This window comes from Mesoplodon bidens, assembly GCF_964165515.1.
Source record: "Mesoplodon bidens genome assembly, chromosome: 1".
Classification (NCBI taxonomy): domain Eukaryota; kingdom Metazoa; phylum Chordata; class Mammalia; order Artiodactyla; family Ziphiidae; genus Mesoplodon; species Mesoplodon bidens.
In genome coordinates, this window is record NC_138176.1 from 194,589,081 (window position 1) to 194,611,144 (window position 22,064).

The 22,064-nt window shown below is 36.8% G+C and overlaps 1 protein-coding gene across 8 annotated transcripts in view; it reads left to right on the top strand.

Moving 5' to 3' along the window:
• Window positions 1–22,064, top strand: part of PTPN13 (protein tyrosine phosphatase non-receptor type 13) — a 222,311-nt gene that overhangs the window by 130,105 nt on the left and 70,142 nt on the right. For 7 of the 8 annotated variants that reach the window (XM_081238122.1, XM_081238124.1, XM_081238125.1 and 4 more), the window contains 10 exons: window positions 822–1,044; window positions 4,625–4,699; window positions 4,821–4,995; window positions 6,891–7,044; window positions 7,433–7,571; window positions 8,408–8,560; window positions 12,328–12,510; window positions 15,172–15,334; window positions 20,581–20,998; window positions 21,140–21,237. In XM_081238122.1, the coding sequence (XP_081094248.1) occupies window positions 822–1,044; window positions 4,625–4,699; window positions 4,821–4,995; window positions 6,891–7,044; window positions 7,433–7,571; window positions 8,408–8,560; window positions 12,328–12,510; window positions 15,172–15,334; window positions 20,581–20,998; window positions 21,140–21,237 (1,781 nt within the window). The remainder of the gene's footprint in view (window positions 1–821; window positions 1,045–4,624; window positions 4,700–4,820; window positions 4,996–6,890; window positions 7,045–7,432; window positions 7,572–8,407; window positions 8,561–12,327; window positions 12,511–15,171; window positions 15,335–20,580; window positions 20,999–21,139; window positions 21,238–22,064) is intronic. The other variant, XM_081238123.1, reaches the window with a different exon arrangement.

Sequence of the window (22,064 nt, forward strand, 5' to 3'; positions counted from 1 at the left end):
ATGGGCCTTAGAATTCAAGCAGTGTAAGGGCAAGAGAGGGTTAATAGAGAGAAGGTGGTAGAGTCAATGGACTAAAATTCCTGATAAAGTTGGTGAATTATTTGAAGGGGAGTGTAAGAGGAAGTAAGCTAGAAAAAATAAGATTAGATAGAGAGGGTATTGAAAGATAGAAATAGGAAATTTTAGAGGTGGTGCAGTTATTCTTAATAGCCAGCATAACCATGGGTGTAGATTGCTGGCTGAGGTGGAGGAGGCCAGGGTGTTGGAGCACTCTTCAATCTCTGTCACACCACCACGAATGATGACAGCAGTAGTGGTGAAGACCACTGAGTCAGCCACTTAAATCTTTCATGAATAAGGGGGAGTTGACCACAGGACAATGTCTAGAACAAAGCAGAGCAGTGGATGGTGTGAGTTCATAGCATGTACTTCAGGGAAGCTGGGAGCTCTTGGAGGAGGGGTCAGCAATGATCTGGAAGCTGAAATAAAAATCACGGGGAATCTCTACCGCATGTCCCGGCCCACTGGTGCAAGATTATGAGAATAAAACAGCCCCGATCTGAGAGAACTGCAGGGGAAGCAGTTTTCAGAAGATGCTGGGATGTTAAGAGAAGAGGTGAAGGATGTAGATCTACCTACAAGTGGGGCACTGTACTATATTAATATATTAAAAATAGGACTGAAATGTTACTGCAAGGGTTCTTCTGAAATGAAAAAATAAAATTTGTTTACATTCTTGATACCTTACTTAACATGACTTTTCTTGATTAGACTTAAAGTAATTGTTTTCTTCCCAAACCTTACTTTTCTCTTCTATATAGCAGACAATATGAAACACCCCTTGAAGGCAACTTAATTAATCAAGAGATTATGCTAAAACGACAAGAAGAAGAAATGATGCAGCTGCAAGCCAGAATGGCCCTTAAACAGTCTCGACTGAACCTGTATCCAGGAGACACACTGAAAGCTTCCATGCTTGACAACACCAGGGATCCCTTAAGAGAAATGGCCCTAGAAACAGCCATGACCCAAAGAAAACTAAGAGTAAGTTGATTCTCAGGTTACTGCACCTAAACTTAGCCTCACAGGTAAATGTTATACAAAGTACTTTTTAAAAATTCTATAGGTATCCTATAGGTTGCCTGTAGTTAAAATTGAAATCTCATATTAGTTTCCATTGGTGTTAAATATCTTGTTGGTTGATACTAAAATAAATATTTAGCTATTTTCATGATTTCATTTTTTAAAAAACATTAGATGGAGTTAGAGTATCTTAACTGTATATTTTAAAAATATATTCATGAACCTAAAGTCAACTGGCTTTATTCAGTATTGTGGGGGGTTGTTTTTTAATATTAAGAAATTTTTTATCCCACAAACCGAGAAGATCAGAGATAGAGAGTTCAGAGGTGGTTCAGAAGCTCAAGAATGCTATCAAGCGCATTCCATCTTTCTGCTCTGCCATTCTCAGAATTTTGACAGTAATTCTCTTTCTAGTTAAAGGATGATTACATTATCTCCAAGCATCATATCCTCATATTACAATATCCAAAGATAAGAAAGAACAAATCTTGTATCCATGGGGAATTTTTCTTTTGTGTGTTTAGTTGGTTTATTTTTCTTTCAGTATATGTCCTCTATATTTTTATAAGCATAAGCTCAAAATGAACATAGTCTTTTCTCATATAAAATATCATGAACATTTTACAACTTTTATAATACTATTGTTAAGGGCTGTAAAGTACTCCATTATGTGAACGTACTGTGTACCATAATTTATTTAATCAGTTTCCAGCTATTGGACATTTAAAATGTTTCTAATTTGTAATTGCTATAAACATCCTTATAGCTAAATCTTTGCAGATAACTTCCTCCAAGTAGAATAGCCAAGTCAAAGGCAAATACCTTTTAAGACATTTTATACATATTGTCAAATTGCCCTTTAAAAGTTTCTTCCAATTTATGTTTCCTCTGATCATGTCTGTTTTCACCATATTCTTACTGACTCTGATATTATCATTCTTTTTTTTATTATTATCACCAATTTGATAGATGAGGCAGTATCTCATTTGTATTGTTCCTTTACAGATAATTCTTCAAAAGCAAAATAAATGTTAGGAAAGTGATAAAATCTAGAATGATTTTTTTCTTTTTAGTCCTACACTAAGAAAGTATATTATCTTATTCTGTTTTGGGTTTTCTTGCTTATTTCAAAGAATCTTCCTAAAAGCATTTTTGTATACCCTGAAATTGATAGAATTCAAATTTTCCTCATAGTCTTCTAAGGAGAAGAAACAGTGTTGCATGGTGAAAATTACACTGAACTACAAATTAGAAGACTTGGATTCAGTTTCTAATAATTCAATTTCTAATAATATGTCTTTATGTACATTTTTAAACCACTTTGTTTCTCATTATGCTAATTTTTAAAATGTGGAATTGGGTTGTAATTTATAAGACAGTGTCTTTTTTTTTTTTTTTTTTTTGCGATACGCAGGCCTCTCACTGTTGTGGCCTTTCCCGTTGCGGAGCACAGGCTCCGGACACGCAGGCTCAGCGGCCATGGCTCACGGACCCAGCCACTCCATGGCATGTAGGATCTTCCCAGACCGGGACACGAACCCGTGTCCCCTGCATCGGCAGGCGGACTCTCAACCACTGCGCCACCAGGGAAGCCCAGACAGTGTCTAATTTTAAAGTTATTAGATTTCAATAAAATACAACTGAATTTATTTCAAGCTGAAGGGAAGAAATTAAATAAGGCTTCATCAATTTATCATTATAACCAATACATTTGTCAAAATTAAGCAATAGGCAGGATAGCATGGGCTTCCAATAATTAAAGACCCATATAAAGCATAAAAGGCACCATATATACAAATCTTTTTCTAAAATCGTAGTTTCAGAGAGCTAATGCAGAACTTTGGCTCATTAGAGAGTCTGTACCTTTATAGTATGCCACTGTTATGTGTCATCTCACTAAAAACCTGTGTTTCCTTTCAGTCAGTCACTGTCTGCTTTCTTCATCAGAGACATGCTATATCAATGACTAGAGAAGTTGAACTATTGGTCATTGAAGGACCACATAGTGTTTTTTCTAAAAAAAAAAGAGCAGGAAGGGAGTATTCCCTAGAGGTCCAGTGGTTGGGACTCCACGCTTCTACTGCAGGGGGCCCAGGTTCGATCCCTAGTGGGGGAACTAAGATCCTGAGAGCTGTGAAGTGCAGCCAAATAAATAAATAAATAAATAAAATAAAAAGAGTAGGAAGGCTATATTCTTGAGGCTGAAAATAGTACTAGTATTAGGAGGAACAATTTCACAATTGAACTAATGTTATTTACCCAAACATAAGTTTTTAGGGTTTTTTTTCTGTATTATTTTTGATGCAGACAAATTTTTAATGTTCATACTCTATTGCCTTATTTGATCTGTATCAAATTCTGTGTTTTCCATGGCAGACTATTGTCATTCCTTCTACTCTGTTTCTATTCTCATTTAAAATCTGTCCTACTCGTTCGTTGAGTATTAACAAATGCTTACTGTTAAACTTTTACTTAAATGGTACCTGTCACATGTTCCACACCTGGCTGTTGGATAGAATTCCCACATCAAGCAACCAAATGAACTGCACAGTGAAATGCAAAGAAGAAACCAACAAAAATAAAACTCCAGTAAACCCCCATTAGTTCAAACACATGCATGCACAAAAGCTCGCCCCCCCACACACACACACCACCTGCCTTTGGCCTAAAAATTAGCCCTGCATTCATTCTACCTTTTGCCCATTTGGACGTAATTTTTCTGTCAATTCTGAATGCTGCTCCCTCCTGGAGTCTAACTTGTTTTAAGTTATCTCTTCAACCAATTCTCCCCTCTAGGCAGAAAACCCTGGATATACAAGATGTAAAGGGAAAGAGTAGATTGAAAAGAAGTAAATGCAGAATGTGGACTCTACTCTCCCCAGCTCCTGAGATATTATTTTCTTACTAGAAGCAGCAATAGGGAGCAGAGACTGTGATACTTATAATATCCCTAGTTGTCACTAATTAGAACAAAAAAGTACAGGATTCCAAGAACTTGATTACAGATGGATGTGTCTTTTGTAATATCAAAATAGATGTTGTCCAATAACTAAGACTTGTTTTAGGACAAATTGAATATCATTCTCTGAAATAATGAAATTCTGTTCAATAACTTTATACATTAGCATTATTAAACCAAATCCTTATGTGAACTTGACAACTCTATATTACTTCAATAATTGAGACTGCTATTTTTTGAGGGGGGGAGTTTGAGTCTACCTGGAGTCCAAAAAATGAAAATCTTTATTTATGTAAAACAATATAAAGCCAGGCTTTATATTTTATGTTGCTGGTAGAAAATGAAGCTGATACAACTTCTGTTCACACTTAGTGTAAAGCATATTCCATTCCCGTTCTTGGCAAATTCCACCGTACTTCTTTATTGAAAGTTTTTACATTTGTTTCAGATCACTAGTTCTAATATGGTGGCCTTACATGTAGTTGTTTATTATTATTATTATTATTATTACATTATTTTCCTTTCAAAGAAAGAGCTAGAATAAATGATAAAATCTATTGATTCTACTTCTGTGATTCACAGAATTTCTTTGGCCCTGAGTTTGTGAAAATGACGATTGAACCATTTATATCTTTGGATTTGCCGCGGTCTATCCTTGTAAGTAATAAAACCACTTTGTGTCACTTTTAGAAAATAATTTTAGTAATGATTTTTTTAAAACAGTAAAATTCTTATAATGTTTACATTGATAACTTCCATTCATTTTTTTCAATCGTAGACCAAGAAAGGGAAGAATGAGGATAACCGAAGAAAAGTAAACATAATGCTTCTGAGTGGACAGAAACTGGAACTGACTTGTGATACCAAAACTATATGTAAAGATGTGTTTGATATGCTTGTGGCCCATATTGGCTTAGTGGAACATCATTTGTTTGCTTTAGCTACCCTCAAAGGTACCAAGGCATTTTAAATTCAGGGTATAGTATGGAAACTTAGCAACAACGACTTCCTGTATCTGTTCTGCCTAACCTTCTTTTGGGAAATATTAACTACATGGATATGTCAGCATTGAGAAATAGGAGTTAGGAACTCCCTTCCTTTTCCTAACTAGGTACATTGTTTTAATAGCCGTGTCTTTTTAGCATCTTCTGTACCTGATCATGAAGATTTTTCTCTGGCACTGGCTATATAAACATAGATTTTAATTGTTATATTTTGGGGACCATAATTTTGCCTACATATATACTCTAGAAATTAGTATTCTACTAATATGAGTTTGAATATATAGCAGGACCCTATTTCTGAATCTCCATATCAACTTCTTCAGCTTACTGTCCTAGAAACAGTGTCTTCCTAAATGTTGTCAGTTGATGACAGAAAATAAGCCATTTCACATTTTTTAAGCATTACATCCACTGACCTGTGATGTTCACAACCATGGTGGTCTCAGAACACAGATTCAGTAGAAGCTGCTGATGTTTATCAATTAGAATTGTCATAGCAATAAGAAACCCCTTGGGGACTTCCCTGGTGGCACAGAGGTTAAGAATCCGCCTGCCAGTGTAGGGGACATGGGCTTGAGCCCTGGTCTGGGAAATCCCACATGCAGCGGAGCAACTAAGCCCGTGCACCACAACTACCGAGACTGTGTTCTAGAGCCCGTGCACCACAACTACTGAAGCCCATGCGCCTAGAGCCCATGCTCCGCAACAAGAGAAGCCACCGCAATGAGGCCCATGCACTGCATCAAAGAGTAGCCCCTGCTTGCTGCAACTAGAGAAAGCCCACACGCAGCAACAAAGACCCAATGCAGCCAAAAATAAAAATAAATAAAATATAAATAAATTTTTTTAAAGAATTTGTTTTTTTTTTAAAAAAACCCTTTGGAGCTGGGTTTAAATAAATATTTCTTTAATATTACTATATTTATAAATTACTCTTCAATATTTCAGATTCCTGTTTACCTCAAAATTTAACCTAAAAAGCTTTGACAACAAAGTACAATAAATTATAATTGAAGGAACAAATCACCCTGAAACCCTACAAGATCAGGATAACACCATCTTTGTCATACAAGAAATATGTCTTTCAACTTAGTTTATTGAATTCTTGTTCCTTAAACACTAATAATTCATTTTGTAGAGTCATCCAATAAATATTTGATTAGTTGATGTTCTATCACTTTACTAATTGCAGTTTTAGACTAATGTAATACTATCTGTATAAAAATATTCAGTTAGTCAGAATTTTGTATCTAATTTTGTATCTAATTTCTTAAACATTCTGGATAAGTCAGATTTTACTGACTAATCTTTTATTTGGAGAGAATCAAGAGTTAAATGATGACATTAAAACTAAAAATAAAATGATGATTATTGTTCCTTCTAGGTTTCAATGGTAGCTCAACTATAACAAATATAGCTAATATTTATTGAATGCTTACCATGTGCCACATGCTTTAAACTACCAAATATTTTATAACCATTATGTCATTTGATCTCTACAACAACCCTAAAAAGCAGCAATTAGCACTATCCTGACTTTACAGACAAGAAAATTGATGTCTAGATAGGTTACATAATTTATTCAGTATCACCCAGGTAGTAAATGATGTGGCCAGGGGTTGAATCCACATCTGTCTGTCTTCAATGCCCTCATTTATAGAAGACTGAGCCATACTGCCTCCCATCCATATGCAGTGCCTCAGAATTCCCTGTCATACTTCTTAACGATCCTGTTTTATTCTGGTGTAAAACTGTTTTCTGTAAGTCTGACCAAAAAATGAAGAAATTAAAAGAAAACATGAAAGTATTTTTATTTTATCTGAATATTTCTCATTCTGTTCTAGATAATGAATATTTCTTTGTTGATCCTGATCTAAAATTAACCAAAGTGGCCCCCGAGGGATGGAAAGAAGAACCAAAGAAAAAGAGCAAAGCCTCCGTTAATTTTACTTTGTTTTTTCGAATTAAATTTTTCATGGATGATGTTAGTCTAATACAGTGAGTACACAAGAGTGTCTGTGTTTCTCTTTTTGGCCCCTGATGTTTTGACCCTTTAGTTTACTGATTTATTTTATTCTGAATTATTTCAAATAATTATTGAAATAATTATTTTCAATAATTATTTTATTATCGAATTATTGAATTCTGATCAATGATAAAGTCTTATTTATTATTGCTTATTATTTTATTCTGAATTATTTTATTCTGATCAATGATAAAGTCTTCTTTATCATAAAAGAAGTATTTCCTTTAATATAGTTTATTAATTTATTATGCTTAATCATAAGCCATCTTGGCAACTAAACTTATATGCCAATAAAAAAAAATCACCCCAAGATTCAAGATCAAAAGCCTAGATGTTTTGTGTATGTATTTGTTTTCCCAGACATACTCTGACCTGTCATCAGTATTATCTTCAGCTGCGAAAAGATATCTTGGAGGAGAGGATGCACTGTGATGATGAGACTTCTTTATTACTAGCATCCTTGGCTCTACAAGCTGAGTATGGAGATTATCAACCAGAGGTAGGATTTATTTTTTTCTCCACGACAGATTTTGCATTGGTGTCTTATCCTCAGCATGATTAAAGACTAAACCTGGTTAAGGTGTTTGCTGTTTATATCTGGAGATTTTTGAGGCTAGTTTTGTGCCTCAGAATGACCGAGTTCCCCATGTGTATTGGTTATTTCAAATCATGCAGTGTGGGATTTCTTTCTTTCTTTCTTTCTTTCTTTCTTTCTCTCTCTCTCTCTCTCTCACTCACTCTTTCTCTCTCTCCCCCGCCTCCCTCTCCCTCCCTCCCTCCCTTCCTTCCTTCCTTCCTTTCTTTTTTTTTTCTGTTTAAAAATTATCCTGTTTGAGAGTTTTGGGATATCTAGCATTTACCCTTCCTTCTCCCTATTTCTAAGTAACAGATACTAGACATAAGGGTTACCAGCCAAATCTGGATCAAAGGGGTCTTCCACCTTCCACATGGATCAATGCAGTAATAGGCTGAGAACCCAGCAGAGCTCACTGTATGGAGAGCACATGTTCAAGGCCAAATGCACCTGAATACAAGTGGACCTAAGAGGAAGCAGGGAGCAAGAAGAGATTGTGCCACTCAGGCAGCATCCTTCACAACATTAATCCTTAACTGTAGTGACATTTGGCCTTTGATTGTCAGTCTCTCCTCAAGCTTGCTGATCAGTTCAGTCATTCTACTTCACTGAATAAAAGAGAAAGACAGATGTACTTTCTCTAAAACTCATTCCTCAGAGAGAAGTATAAATAGGAGTACCTTATCTCTTGTTGAGGCAAGAACTTTAAGATAGGAGGAAGAGGGCAAACAGAATTTCTTACAAAAACACTCTCCTTTTAGGTTCATGGTGTGTCTTATTTTAGACTGGAGCATTATTTACCTCCCAGAGTGATGGAGAAACTTGATTTATCCTATATTAAAGAAGAGTTACCGAAATTGCATAATACCTATGTGGGAGCTTCTGAAAAAGAGACAGAGTTAGAATATTTAAAGGTAAGCATGCAAGATTACAAATGATAAACTTACTATCTTTTTCAAAGTAAGGAAGAAGTGTTGGAAGACATACATCTAAAAGCTCAGGTGCCAATAACTGATGCTATATGCTTTATCTCAGCTCACTTATTCCTGACTAAAACCATGGTATTTTAATTCTCATCTCGTAAAAGAGAGAACTGAGGCTCAGAGAGGAAATGTAATGTTCCCAAAGTCAGTGGCTGATATGTGGAGCAAAACTATGATTTGAACCCGTATCTATCTGGCTATGGATTATATGCTTTTATCCTATTTCATACTCTCAAAATCAAGATATATTATAAAGAAGAAACAATTGGATTTTGTGACTGTCTGGATAAGAAAGGCAAGTTGAAACTAATTCTAGAGTTGTTTTGCTTTGTTTTTTCTTAAAAAGCTTAAGATTCAATTATATCTTCTAAAAATAGTCTTTCCATTAATGCCAACTAATTTACACAGGGGAAGGGGGTTAGAAAAATTGATTTATAGTTTCAGTTCTGCCACCATGTTCCTATAAGACCTCAGATGAATAACAGTGCGCTTATGATTAGAAAAGACTACTATGCAAACTTCCAATGTGAACAGCAAATATATGATAATATTCTATTGAGAAGAGAAATTTCAAAATATTCTCCTCTTGAGGGGACTTCCCCAGTGGTCCAGTGGTTAAGACTCCCTGCTTCCACTGCAGGGCATGCAGGTTCAATTCCGGTCAGGGAACTAAGATCCCATATGCCCTGTGGCATGGCCAACAAAAAAATAAAAGAAAAGAAAAGAATATTCTCCTCTTGCAGCTCCCCAGGATGTAACAGCACGCCTTAAATTTGCTGCTCCATAATAAGGGAAGGGAGCCAAGTTTCCCAGCCCTACAAATATCTGTAAAGGGGTTTCATTCACAGACTTACACCACCTTTAATCTAGGATTCATGGTAAGAAAGACAGGGTGTTTTGTTTTAAGTTGACTCTACTTTTAAAGACATTACCTTATGTACTTATTTTTTTCCTCGGTTATTACATGTTTATACTTGTGGGAAGTAAATATCAAGTTATATATATATATATATATTTTTTTTTTTTTTTTTTTTTTTTTTTTTTTTTTTCTTTTTGCGGTATGCGGGCCTCTCACTGTTGTGGCCTCTCCCGTTGCGGAGCACAGGCTCCGGACGCGCAGGCCCAGAGGCCATGGCTCACGGGCCCAGCCGCTCCGCGGCATATGGGATCCTCCCAGACCGGGGCACGAACCCGTATCCCCTGCATCGGCAGGCGGACCCTCAACCACTGCGCCACCAGGGAGGCCCTCAAGTTATATTTTTATTAATAAAGGTAGAAGACAGATTAACACAGCAGAAAGAATTTGCATGGGGATTTTCAGACAGTCTTGGATTTGAATTCTTGTTTCAACCAGCTGGGTAAACTTGGACAATGTACTTTAACCTCTCTGAGCTTCAGTTTTCCCCATATAAGTAGTGTGCTTAATGCATAGTAGGCTGCCCTTCTCCTTCTGATAATGTATCCTGTTACTCCTTTTCTCTTCAGCTTGAGCATCTTTCTTCTAACCTAAGAATTTTTTTTTAAATCTCATTAATACACCCTTCCAAGGTTACCCTTCTGCTATATATCATATTGCCTCTGAAAAACTTTTATATCTTTTTGTAAATCTGCTTTATTGAGGTATAATTTACATATAATAAAATTGACCACTTTTATTTTATTTTTTTAAATACATTTATTTAATTAATTAATTTATTTATTTATTTATGGCTGCATTGGGTCTTTGTTCCTGCGCAGGGGCTTTCTCTAGTTGTGGCGAGTGGGGGCTACTCCTTGTAGTGGTGCGTGGGCTTCTCATTTCAGTGGCTTCTCGTTGCAGAGCACAGGCTCTAGGCACACAGCCTTCAGTAGTTGTGGCACGCGGGCTTCAGTAGTTGTGGCACACGGGCTTAGTTGCTCCGCGGCATGCGGGATCTTCCCGGACCAGGGCTCAAACCCGTGTCCCCTGCACTGGCAGGCAGATTCTTAACCACTGCACCACAAGGGAAGCCCAAAATTGACCACTTTTAAATGTTCAATTCAGTGAGTGTTGAAAATATATATACAGTTGAGCAACCATTTCCACAACCATGATAAAGAACAAGGGTTAGCAAACTGTGGTCTGCCTATTTTATAAGTAAGCTTTTATTGGAACTTGGCCATGCTCATTTGTTTCCCTATTGTCTGTATCTGCTTTCACACTACAACAGCAAGGTTAAGTAGTTACGACAGAGATCATATGACCCACAAAGCTGAAAATGTTTCCTATCTAGCCCTTTAAATAAAAAGTTTGCCAAAAATATAACACATCCAACACCAAAAATTTCCCTCATGTCCCTTTCCATTCAGTCCCTTCCCCCCTATTCCTAACCTCTGGCAAATACTGATCTGCTTTCTATCACCATAATTTTTTCTTTTCCAGAATTTCATTTAAAGAATCATATATTGCATAGTCTTCTCTGTCTGGTTCTTTGCACTTAGAATAATGCTTTTGAGATTCATCCATGTGTGGTGTGTATAGTAGTTTGTTTATTATGGCTGAGTAGTTTTCTGTTGTACAGATATGCAATGATTTGTTTATTTTTTCTTTAGTTGATGGATATAAAGCTGCTTTAAACACTCAAATACACATTTTTGCATGAACATATGATTTTTCTTTTTCTTGAGTAAATACCTACCATTAGGTTTGCTGGGATCTATGGTAAGTGTATGTGTTACTTCTGCAGAACTGCCAAATTGTTCTCAAGTGGTTGTACAGTTTTACAGTACTACCAGTAACGTATGGGATTTCCAGTTGCTCTACACCCTTAAAAACACTGGGTATGTTTAGTTTTGTTTTCTTTTTTTTTTTTCATTTTAGCTATTGAAATAAGGTAAGCAGTGGTTTATGATTGTGGTTTTAATTTGTATTTCCCTAATTACTGTTATTTTGAGCATCTTTTCATACGTTTATTTGTCGTTCATGTATCTTCTTTGTTGATGTGTCTAATAAAATCCTTTGCCCATTTTTGTATCTGGTTATTTTGTATCTGAGAAGTATGTATTCTTTATGTATTCTAGATACGATTCCTTAACTCCCAGTCTGTGACTTGCCTTTGTTTTCCTGTCATTGACTTTTGTTTTGTTTTGTTTTTTGTTTTTTTTGTGGTACGCGGGCCTCTCACCGCTGGGGCCTCTCACCGCTGTGCCCTCTCCCACTGCGGAGCACAGGCTCCGGATGCACAGGTTCAGGGGCCATGGCTCACGGGCCCAGCCAGTCCACGGCATGTGGGATCCTCCCGGACCGGGGCACGAACCCGCGCCCCCTGCATTGGCAGGCGGACTCTCAACCACTGTGCCACCAGGGAAGCCCCTGTCATTGACTTTTGAAGCACAGAAATTTCTGATGTTAATGAAGCTTCAGTTTAGCAATTTTTCCTTCTGTGGTTCCTGCTTTTTATGTCCCGTCTAAGATATCTTTGTCTAACCCACAGTCAAATATTTTTTAAATTTTCTTGTTTTAGCTCCTGTATTTAAGTCTGTTATCGTTTGGGGGATAATTTTCATATATTGGCTAAAGTAAGGGTCAAGATTTATTTTCTTGGCACACGAATATCCAGTTGTTCCAGCAACGTTTGTTTAAGAGACTATCCTTTCCATATTAAATGACATTGGTACAACTTCTGTATCTTTAAGTTACCTTTTCCAAGGTGCATTATGTTATGGTATTGTTCCAACAGGTCTGCCAAAGACTGACAGAATATGGAGTTCATTTTCACCGGGTGCACCCTGAGAAAAAGTCACAAACGGGAATACTGCTTGGAGTCTGTTCTAAAGGTGTCCTTGTGTTTGAGGTTCACAATGGAATTCGCACATTGGTCCTTCGCTTTCCATGGAGGGAAACCAAGAAGATTTCTTTTTCCGTATGTCCATTTTAACCTCTCTTGATTCTACATTTAAATTGGTGTTGTCGATTTCAAATGTAACGTATTAATTAACTTTTCTTAAGCGAACTTTAAACCCCGGCATTTAGTAGGGCTTATATGTCTTAATACTATTTAACTCTTCTTTCTTAGTTGTGGGAAGTATTATTGAGATTTTGTTTTTGGTTTTCTCAGAAGGTGATTTTTAAAAGAATTCTTAGCTGGTTATATGCTCAATTAACTTTAGTTAAATTACAACCAAGTTGACTTCTCTGTTAATTCAGAACTTTTTCTAGGGTACTAATACTTCTCACATGGAGAAAACCCTCTAATGTATTTAAGACTGATAATTATCTTAACCCCAGTGAACTTTGTCTAGTTTAGTAATAGGTCCCTCACAGAACTGTATGTGAATCTCAGTGGTCCAGAGATTTACTGACTTTTATGAACTAGCCTCAGGACTTTCTACAGTTTTAAGTTTTAGTGTGTAGTCTCTGGAGATAAAGTTAGGAAAGCAATTTTTAGAAAATCATGTTTATGAAAGATAATGAACTATAAAGGCATATTTTGATTTTGGAAGTAGGTGGAAAATCTGAACGTTGAAGTGTGATTGGCAAACCCCAGAGGTAAATCAAAAATCTGTTCAGGTATTTGTTTTACTAATGGTATTCAGGGACTACTGACATCTTTAGTTTATATTTGGGCTGAAATATGGTTTCACCAGAACAAACAAAATTTATAAGTTTTTAATATCAAGGTCCCAACTGACTGTGGATAATCTTCAACCTAGAGACCTTTGGAATCATTTCTAGACCTGAGGGTTAGTTGGTTGGTTTCCTGTGAAACCCAGAGATACCACTAAGATTACCACATAATAATGTATTCTCTCAGGAAATCCCAGACCATCCTCATCTTTCCAAGATTGTCAAGATCAGGAAATTACCTAGGTTTAACTTACCTTCCCCAATGAAAATGCTGGCAGAGCAAGTGCCTAGAGGAAACCTTGATGAATTAAATACCCATCTAATTTGGACCAGTTTTAAAAGGGCAGCAAATCAAATAATCATCCAGCATTCAGCCATCATTTACCAGCTATCACATCAGCCCTGGAATAGAAATAGAACTAGCTGTGATTAGCTCATTTTTAAAGATCTCCAGTAATAAAGAATAGCCCACATTTCCCTGCAAACTATTCCCGTCTTTAACAGAACTTGTTTATCCTGTAGTTCTTTCTCTAACACAGAGCTCTCTTTTTTATACTCTCCTTTTTTCTTCCACTGGCCTCTGGGGAGATGGATAAGTTACCCTTCGCCCTTCTCATCTCTTACAACTGAATTTCCTTAGGCACATTTCTTGTCCAGTCCATCAGTTAACACTTAGGATCAATTATCCTTATGATTTGTTTCAAACCTGTACAGCTTTACAACTGTGGAGTTCAACATCCTTGGGAATTACTTGATAGTGGTTAAGTGCAGTGTTTGTTAGGAGAAAAATTCCCCAACTATTTGAAGAGTTACTAGGAATGCTACTGGTAGTCAGGATACTAGTTTGGTGCTACTATAGCTTTAACTCCTCTCTAATACTTGCTGATTTCCTTTTCTTAAGAAAGAGAGAACAGGGTCCCCAAGATTTCATTGGTAACAACATCTAGCAAGAACTTAATAGTCTTATTTTGTTTTTAAGACCAGGAATTATGAAGATGGCACCTGCCTGATTGAAGTTTGAGTAATACTCTGTTATCATATCTTTTGTGAGTCTACGAAATTTGACTTGTCTGAGCCTATTTCTGCATTTGACAGCAAGACAAGGGACATGATATAGAGGAAATAATTTGTACAGTAGAGAAGCCAAGAGCTACAGTAGAATCTAGCTGGGCTTGAGCAATTCTCCAGAGACATTAGTCTTAGATCCCTGACATGTTGAATGCTAGTCTTTTAAGGCATATGGATCACTGCAAGCCTTACCACATAGGTCGCAATATTTCAGGATGTCCTCTTACATATGAAACATTCGTTTTTAAGAAACAGGGAGATAAAACTGATTAATGATTCTTTTCCTTTCCCAGAATTTGGCAAAAATAACTGTCTCTAAATATTGATGTGTTTCATCTCTCAGCCCAGCAGTTATGTTATCCGGTGTTTCTGCATTCCAACATTTTCCTTAACTTCCCACATCTTCCATCCCAGCCTTCATGCCACCAAGATTTTTCTTGATTGAATCACAGTGCTTATTATTGCATATTAATATCAGTTTTTGTTGAGCTTCATTTCCTTTGTCTAAGGCGGTAGAACATATATTTCTTGTAATTTCTTTTTTAAATAGTTTTGGTGTTTGTAAACATTGCAGTAAACTCAAAATATCAGTAATCTTTAAAGGAAACTGTTTCCCTTGCTGGTGGCTGGTATACAGTCTATACAATCTGATTTAGGCTACAATTTCTAAAAGTGGCAAATAATATTAATTTCATTTATTTCCTAAATTTCTAACAATACAGAGTTATATTTTTCTATATTTATATTAGATATAGGTCAATGAGTATTCATGCCTAATAATGTGAAGTAAAAATAATATCTGTACTTACTCATTGTTTCTAACATTTGGTCATGCAATGAAGCAATAGGAAAATATCCTAATTTTAAATACCCTTGATTAATATCGTAGAAAAAGAAAATCACATTGCAGAATACATCAGATGGAATAAAACACGCCTTCCAGACAGACAACAGTAAGATATGCCAGTACCTGCTGCACCTCTGCTCTTCCCAGCATAAGTTCCAGCTGCAAATGAGAGCAAGACAGAGCAACCAAGATGCCCAGAATATCGGTAAGGAGAAGCAAACTGTGTCAGATGACTCCAGGGTAGATGCACGATTTTTGCCACAAACTTTAAAAGAACTTCCACTTTTAGGATGAAAATGACAAGGTATGTAGATGTTAAATGACTAAGTCAAGTTCATAAAGGTGTCATAAATGAAGCTGAGATGTCGACTTCATGTTTATTTTGAAAACAGCACCCCTCATCCGTCAGGGAGTACCTGTTGAACTATTTTGTGCTGATTGTTAGGCTAGCTGATGTAAATATTGTACAAGTTTCAGACACATTCTCTACCCATAGTAAACTTACACACTGGGAGATAAGACCAACAAACATGAAACAGTAATACACAATAGAGGGTAAGGTTTCAATAACAGGTTATATTGTACAGTCTCTGATATACACTACAGGAGGAAAAGGAGATCAGAGGATAGAGTATGTGAGTGATGGCACTTGAATTGGAATTTTCAGGACAAAAATAATTAAGTATCTTGACGATAAATGGAAGGGCTTTCCAGATAAGGGAAAGAACATGGGAAACAAGGTGGGGGGCTCTGCACCCAGAATGGGGAAGTCATGAACCATAACAGTTTTGGGGGTGACAGATTTCAGTTTTACTTGGTCACGTCCCTGTTCTGAGACTGACGTGAGTAACCATAGTACCAATATTAGTGCTCAGGAGAGCACTTTCAGTTCCTTTTGAAAAGGAACCAACAGAAGAAACCAATTTAGCTCTGAAGAAAATCTCAATCAGAACTGAAATATTTAAAGCTTACTCTGCAAGACCACATGTAGAGATTAAAGTTGTAGAAAGTCTAGTTCTGCATATTAAATTCTTATAGACTTCAGTGAAACACTTTTTTAATCAAGAATTTGATTAAAAAATTAAATGTAATGGCACTGATGACTCTGTGCAGCAGAGCCCTATGAGTTCTTTATCCGAAACTTCCCATGTAGGATCAGACTGGGGTGATGGCAACCTATGAATAAACGTTTCTCAGCCTTTCAGAATCAAGATGGTAGGGTCTGTATACTGATTAAAAATGAAGGTTCCAGAAACCTGTGTGACACTTAGTGAATCACAGTCTTTGGGCATTGGGTGCCTGGAATCTGCATTTTAACAGGTTTTCCTCAACAATATGATAACTGTTGCTGTAATCTCATTATTCCTTTTCTTTCCCTGCTTGCTCTGCTAAAAAATTTGTATGCTCTTATATATTTTCAAAGTATAGTGAAATATACGGAATGAAGTAAGTCAGAAAGAGAAAAACAAATACCGTATGTCAACACATTTATATGGAATCTAAAAAACAAAACAAAAAAATGGTCATGAAGAACCTAGGGGCAAGACGGGAATAAAGACGCAGACCTACTAGAGAATGGACTTGAGGATACGGAGAGGGGGAAGGGTACGCTGGGACGAAGTGAGAGAGTGGCATGGACATATATACACTACCAAACTTAAAATAGATAGCTAGTGGGAAGCAGCCGCATAGCACAGGGAGATTAGCTCTGTGCTTTGTGACCACCTAGAGGGATAGGATAGGGAGGGTGGGAGGGAGGGAGACGCAAGAGGGAAGAGATATGGGGATATATGTATATGTATAACTGATTCACTTTGTTATAAAGCAGAAACTAACATACCATTGTAAAGCAATTGTACTCCAATGAAGATGTTAAAAAAAAAAAAAAGAATGAGGAGCCACTGCCATGAGAAGCCTGCGCACCACAAGGAAGAGTAGCCCCCGCTCGCTGCAACTAGAGAAAGCCTACACGCAGCAACAAAGACCCAACGCAGCCAAAAATAAGTAAATAAAATAAATAAAATTTTTAAAAAAGTATAGTAAAATAAACTTATGAGAGCCATTGATATGCCTACTTAGATTAATATTCTATTCAAGTCAGAATTGAAAAATTGAAGGTTACATTATTATAGATGTGGTATAGGGTGCTATAGTGAAGAGTCAGAAGACAAAACTATGAACCAGCTTTCCACCCTCAGCATTTCAGTGATATATTGTGGTAGTTAACATGAACTGTGTGGCAAGACTGCCAGTGTTCAAACCATGCTCTCTTACTTGCAAGCTCTGAAACCGTGGGCAGGCGACTCAAACTCTCTGCCTTAGTTCCCCATCTGGTAAAATGATTATCATAATGATAATACCAACATCATAAGGTTATTGTGAAGATGGAATGAATTCATACATGTAAAAGTGCCGGCACAAAATAAGTATTGAATAAATATTCATTATCCTCATTACCATCATCATCAACATTGTTTTACCACAACTACCACTAGTTATAGTAGTAGTAGGATGACCTTAGGAAAGTAACTGACGTTTTGAGGTCTCATTTTCTTCACCCATGAAGTGGGAATGTTCTACATATCTCAGTTTTCCCCCTAAGAACTCAACTATGTATCCTTAAATTCATATGTAAAAGGACTTTAAGATGGTGTTATCTACTACATCTATTCCCTGATTTTGTTAAGCCTTGAAAGGAATTATTTTCTGCTTGGAAGCAGCTTAGAAGTAACTACCTGCCTACTTAACTGTCTGTACTAGACAAGTGAAAATAACCTGTGTTATCTATTGGAAGTTGATGGGGTCACAAGTGTATGTTGCTTCTTTAGAGTCATAGGATGTGGGTGATAGAAAGAACCTTAGAGGCCATTAAGTCCAAAATTTTACTGATGAGGAAACAGGTTCAGAGAAAAGAGTGTCTCACTTAACCTCATAGTTAGAGGTCAAAGGAGACTAGAACCTGATCTCTTAATTCCTAATCCAGTAGTCTTTCTATTTGATAAGTTTCCAAAGAACTAATTTGCATGGAATTAAGTTAAGATTAATAATCATTTACTGAGCACTTGCTACATGCTAGGTGCTATGGGTTACAAAAATAAATGAAGCCCCTCTCCTCAAAAGAGCATACAATTTAGTTGATGGTATAAGGAAATACAAAACAAGTACAAGAGACTGAATAATAGCACAGTGTGGATTGCAGACTGTGCGTGGAACTAACAAAGGCTTTGAGTTCAAATTTGAAACATTAGTAATAGGATGTAGGTTCATTCTAATGTCCTTTCCCATCCTGGTGGTCCATGTTGGAGTCCTTTCCAGGTGAAAGGCAGTAGGACAGTAGATAAGTGGGTGGTTTATAATTCCATCCCATGGATATGTGCAATGCTTTAAGTTCTACCCAGGAATGAGCTATGAATGGATTTGAATTGCATAATCCTTGGTATGTTTACAAAACAGATATAACATAAGCTGAACTGGTGGTCCCTATGCCTGCCAAAGTTTGGTCTACATTTTCCTTTAGGGTGAAGAAAACTTTTGGGTATAGAGGCATTTCCCAGTAGTTGAATCTGTTTAAGACTCAGTTTTTGCGTCCTTGAATAAAGTCTGCTCTCAAAGTAAAAGAAAATAGAATTAATGTTATCTGCTCTCATAAAAACTCTATTAGAAGCTAAAGATTATACTGGGAATTTTAAAACAGAAGTTTTTTTTTATTGTTATGTTTTAACTTGGTGTCCACTTCTACTTCAGAGAAAGAATGTTGAATTTTCCTGGTGATGAGACATGTTTATTTTTTTTAATATCTTTATTGGAGTATAATTGCTTTACAGTGTTGTGTTAGTTTCTGCTGTACAACAGAGTGAATCAGCTATATGTATACATATATCCCCATACCCCCTCCCACTTGAGCCTCCCTCCCACCCTCCCTACCCCACCCCTCTAGGTGGTCACAAAGCACCGAGCTGATCTCCCTGTGCTATGCAGCAGCTTCCCACTAGCCATCCATTTTACATTTGGTAGTGTATATATGTCCATGCCACTCTCTCACTTCCTCCCAGCTTCCCCTTCCCTCCCTGTGTCCTCAAGAGACATGTTTATTTAAACTTCATTCTGATGCATGAATATGAAAGAGTTGCATTGTTTTCCTATCTGTTTACACCTGAGATGAAATATTGATTATTAATCTCCTAGGAATTAGAAGATAAATGAAACAGAATCTTAAGATCTAAATCAGCAACATTTGACATTCTCTTTTTAAAAAACAAGTTTTCACAGCTGTTTTACATAGTGGTCAAGCTGTATTGGTACTTTCCATGGGGAGACCAATTAGGGTGCCTTGTGATGTGGATTACTAATGCATGAACAACCAAACCATTTGAAATTCTATGCTTCTGGTCCTTTATATACATGAAAGGATTTTGATGCCAAAATTCTGTGATGCAGTGCTTTCGTTTATAGCCTCAAATGTTCCAATACTGACATGACATTGGTTCTCACAAAATAATAGCCAATTACTTGTTACAAGGTATCTCTAAATTTGACCCCTACAAGAATACTTTGGGTATGTATTTAGGAGTGAAAGGAATTTAAGCATAAAAAGAACCCCAGCTCCTTAATCATGTTAATTAACAGAAACAAAAAAGACAAGTAATGTGTGGTTCTTTTGTGGCCTCTGGGCCTCAGTTAAATCAGGAAAAGTCTACAAGGTAGGGGGGAGGTGGTATTGGCATAGTAATGAACTGACAGAAAATTGGCCATGAAAGGCTTTTGTTTCGGTTTGGGGTTTTTGTGTTTTTGTTTTTGTTTGTTTGTTTTTTAGTAGTAGTTTTGTTGAAACCTAATTCACATACCATACAATTTACCCACTTAAAGTGCACAATTCAATGATTTTTAGTATATCCACATTGTTAACAGAGTTGTGCAGACATCACCACAATCTGCCATAAGCTTTTAAAAATATAATAAGAACTTTTTCTCTGGGCAAAACTCTCCTCTGCACAGCTCTTTTCAGGCATGATCTCACTATATTGGCCTATCCAGGTTTTATCTCTCCCTCTCCCCATCCTTGGTTTGATGGTATTTTAGCAGAGGCACTACTAGCAATAAAATTTTCTCTGTCAAATGTCATTCTCCTTTCTAACTGAAAACTGTATTGGGGTCAGCAAGCCTGAATGAAGCCCAAACATTATTAGATCCAGGAAAATCACTAGATGAAATAAGGCAATGCTGACCAGGCCCTGGCTGTGAGAAAGCTACAAGGATGGAGAGATGGTAAGAAAACCAGAATCTTCCAACCTCCTTTTTAAAATCCTCGATTGCCACTCTGAAAGCTACCTACTTCTGATGGCAATCAAAATGATTAAAAATTGCATGCTGTTTTTTATTTATTAAAATAGCTGTTCTCATAAAAGGTTCTATGGTGTTTCCATCATGTAAAGCAATCCTATTTCCTTGTAGAGAAAGCTTCATTTAGGAGCCTGAATCTCCAAGCAGAGTCCGTTAGAGGATTTAATATGGGACGAGCAATCAGCACTGGTAGTCTGGCCAGCAGCACCCTGAACAAACTGGCCGTTCGACCTCTGTCAGTCCAAGCTGAGATTCTGAAGAGGCTGTCCTGCTCAGAGCTGTCGCTTTACCAGCCATTGCAAAACAGTGCAAAAGAGAAGAGTGACAAAGCTTCTTGGGAGGAAAAGCCTAGAGGAATGAGTAAATCATACCACGATCTGAGTCAGGCCTCTCTCTATCCTCATCGGAAAAATGTCATTGTTAACATGGAATCCCCACCACAAACCACTGCGGAGTTGGTAGGAAAACCATTTCACCAGATGGCGAGATCTGATACGGAATCTTTGGCAGGATTCACAAAACTTAATAAGTAAGAACATACTTAACTAACCCAAACTACATATGTGTAAATTCTGCATTTCCTACTCTTGTTTCTGTTTTGACAATTTATTATTTTCATCATACTTTTTTACCTTGACACTTCCCCCCCACCTTCCTTTTCCCTCTTTAGTTCAAAGTCTGTTGCAAGTTTAAACAGAAGTCCTGAAAGGAGGAAACAGGAATCAGACTCCTCATCCTTTGAAGACCCTGGTCAAGCATATGTTATAGGTCAGCATAAACAAGCTTACCTTCTTTCTCCCTTACCTCATGCTCATAATGAAGTGAATGAGACAGTGTTAATTACCAGGAAATTATTTTTGGTTGTATGTCCTAATTACCAAAACTTTTTGTGAATATAAAATTTTAGGCTACTTAAAAAGTACCAAGTCAAATCAAAAATTGATTTAACAAGTGATTACCTCATGGCACAGACTGTTAGCTTTCTCTTGGTCACAGTTAAAGGCCATGACATTCTGACCAAGGGAACCCAAGTAGTCTGGTGCCATGGCTTTGGATAGCCTTCCTTTGGATTTTCCTTACAGTCTGTGAGAGTAGACTCCACTAATGCTATATTTTTTTTAAGAAAAGTTTATTTAGGGTACTTTCAGAATGGAATTGTGTCTAGAAAGAGATAGTTTTATGAAATGTGCTATGGTTGTTAGGTAGAAATTCTTAGTTGATTTAAGTTTTCTCAATTTCTCCCAGCTAGCTGGGGCCTATGAACTATTTAAGTATAGACAGAAGTTGTTTGTGTTTATAAATACACACTATGTTATAAGATAAACAGAAGGATTCCTGTTGTTTTGTGCATCTTAAAAGTGAACTGCATGGGAATCAATCTTTTAGAAAAGTAGACATTTAAGCACAGAGGTCTGAATGACTACTCAGAATAGGAAACAGCTGGGCAGACAAGTAGTCAACAAGGATACCCTTTTCTGTGGTTATTTTACTAAATAATACTAATTAACTCTCCCTTGGAACTAAGTGTGATCATAACTATACAAAGTTAAAAAGTATTTTCTTACCCTGTAATTGGATTGGGGATATGTGGAGTA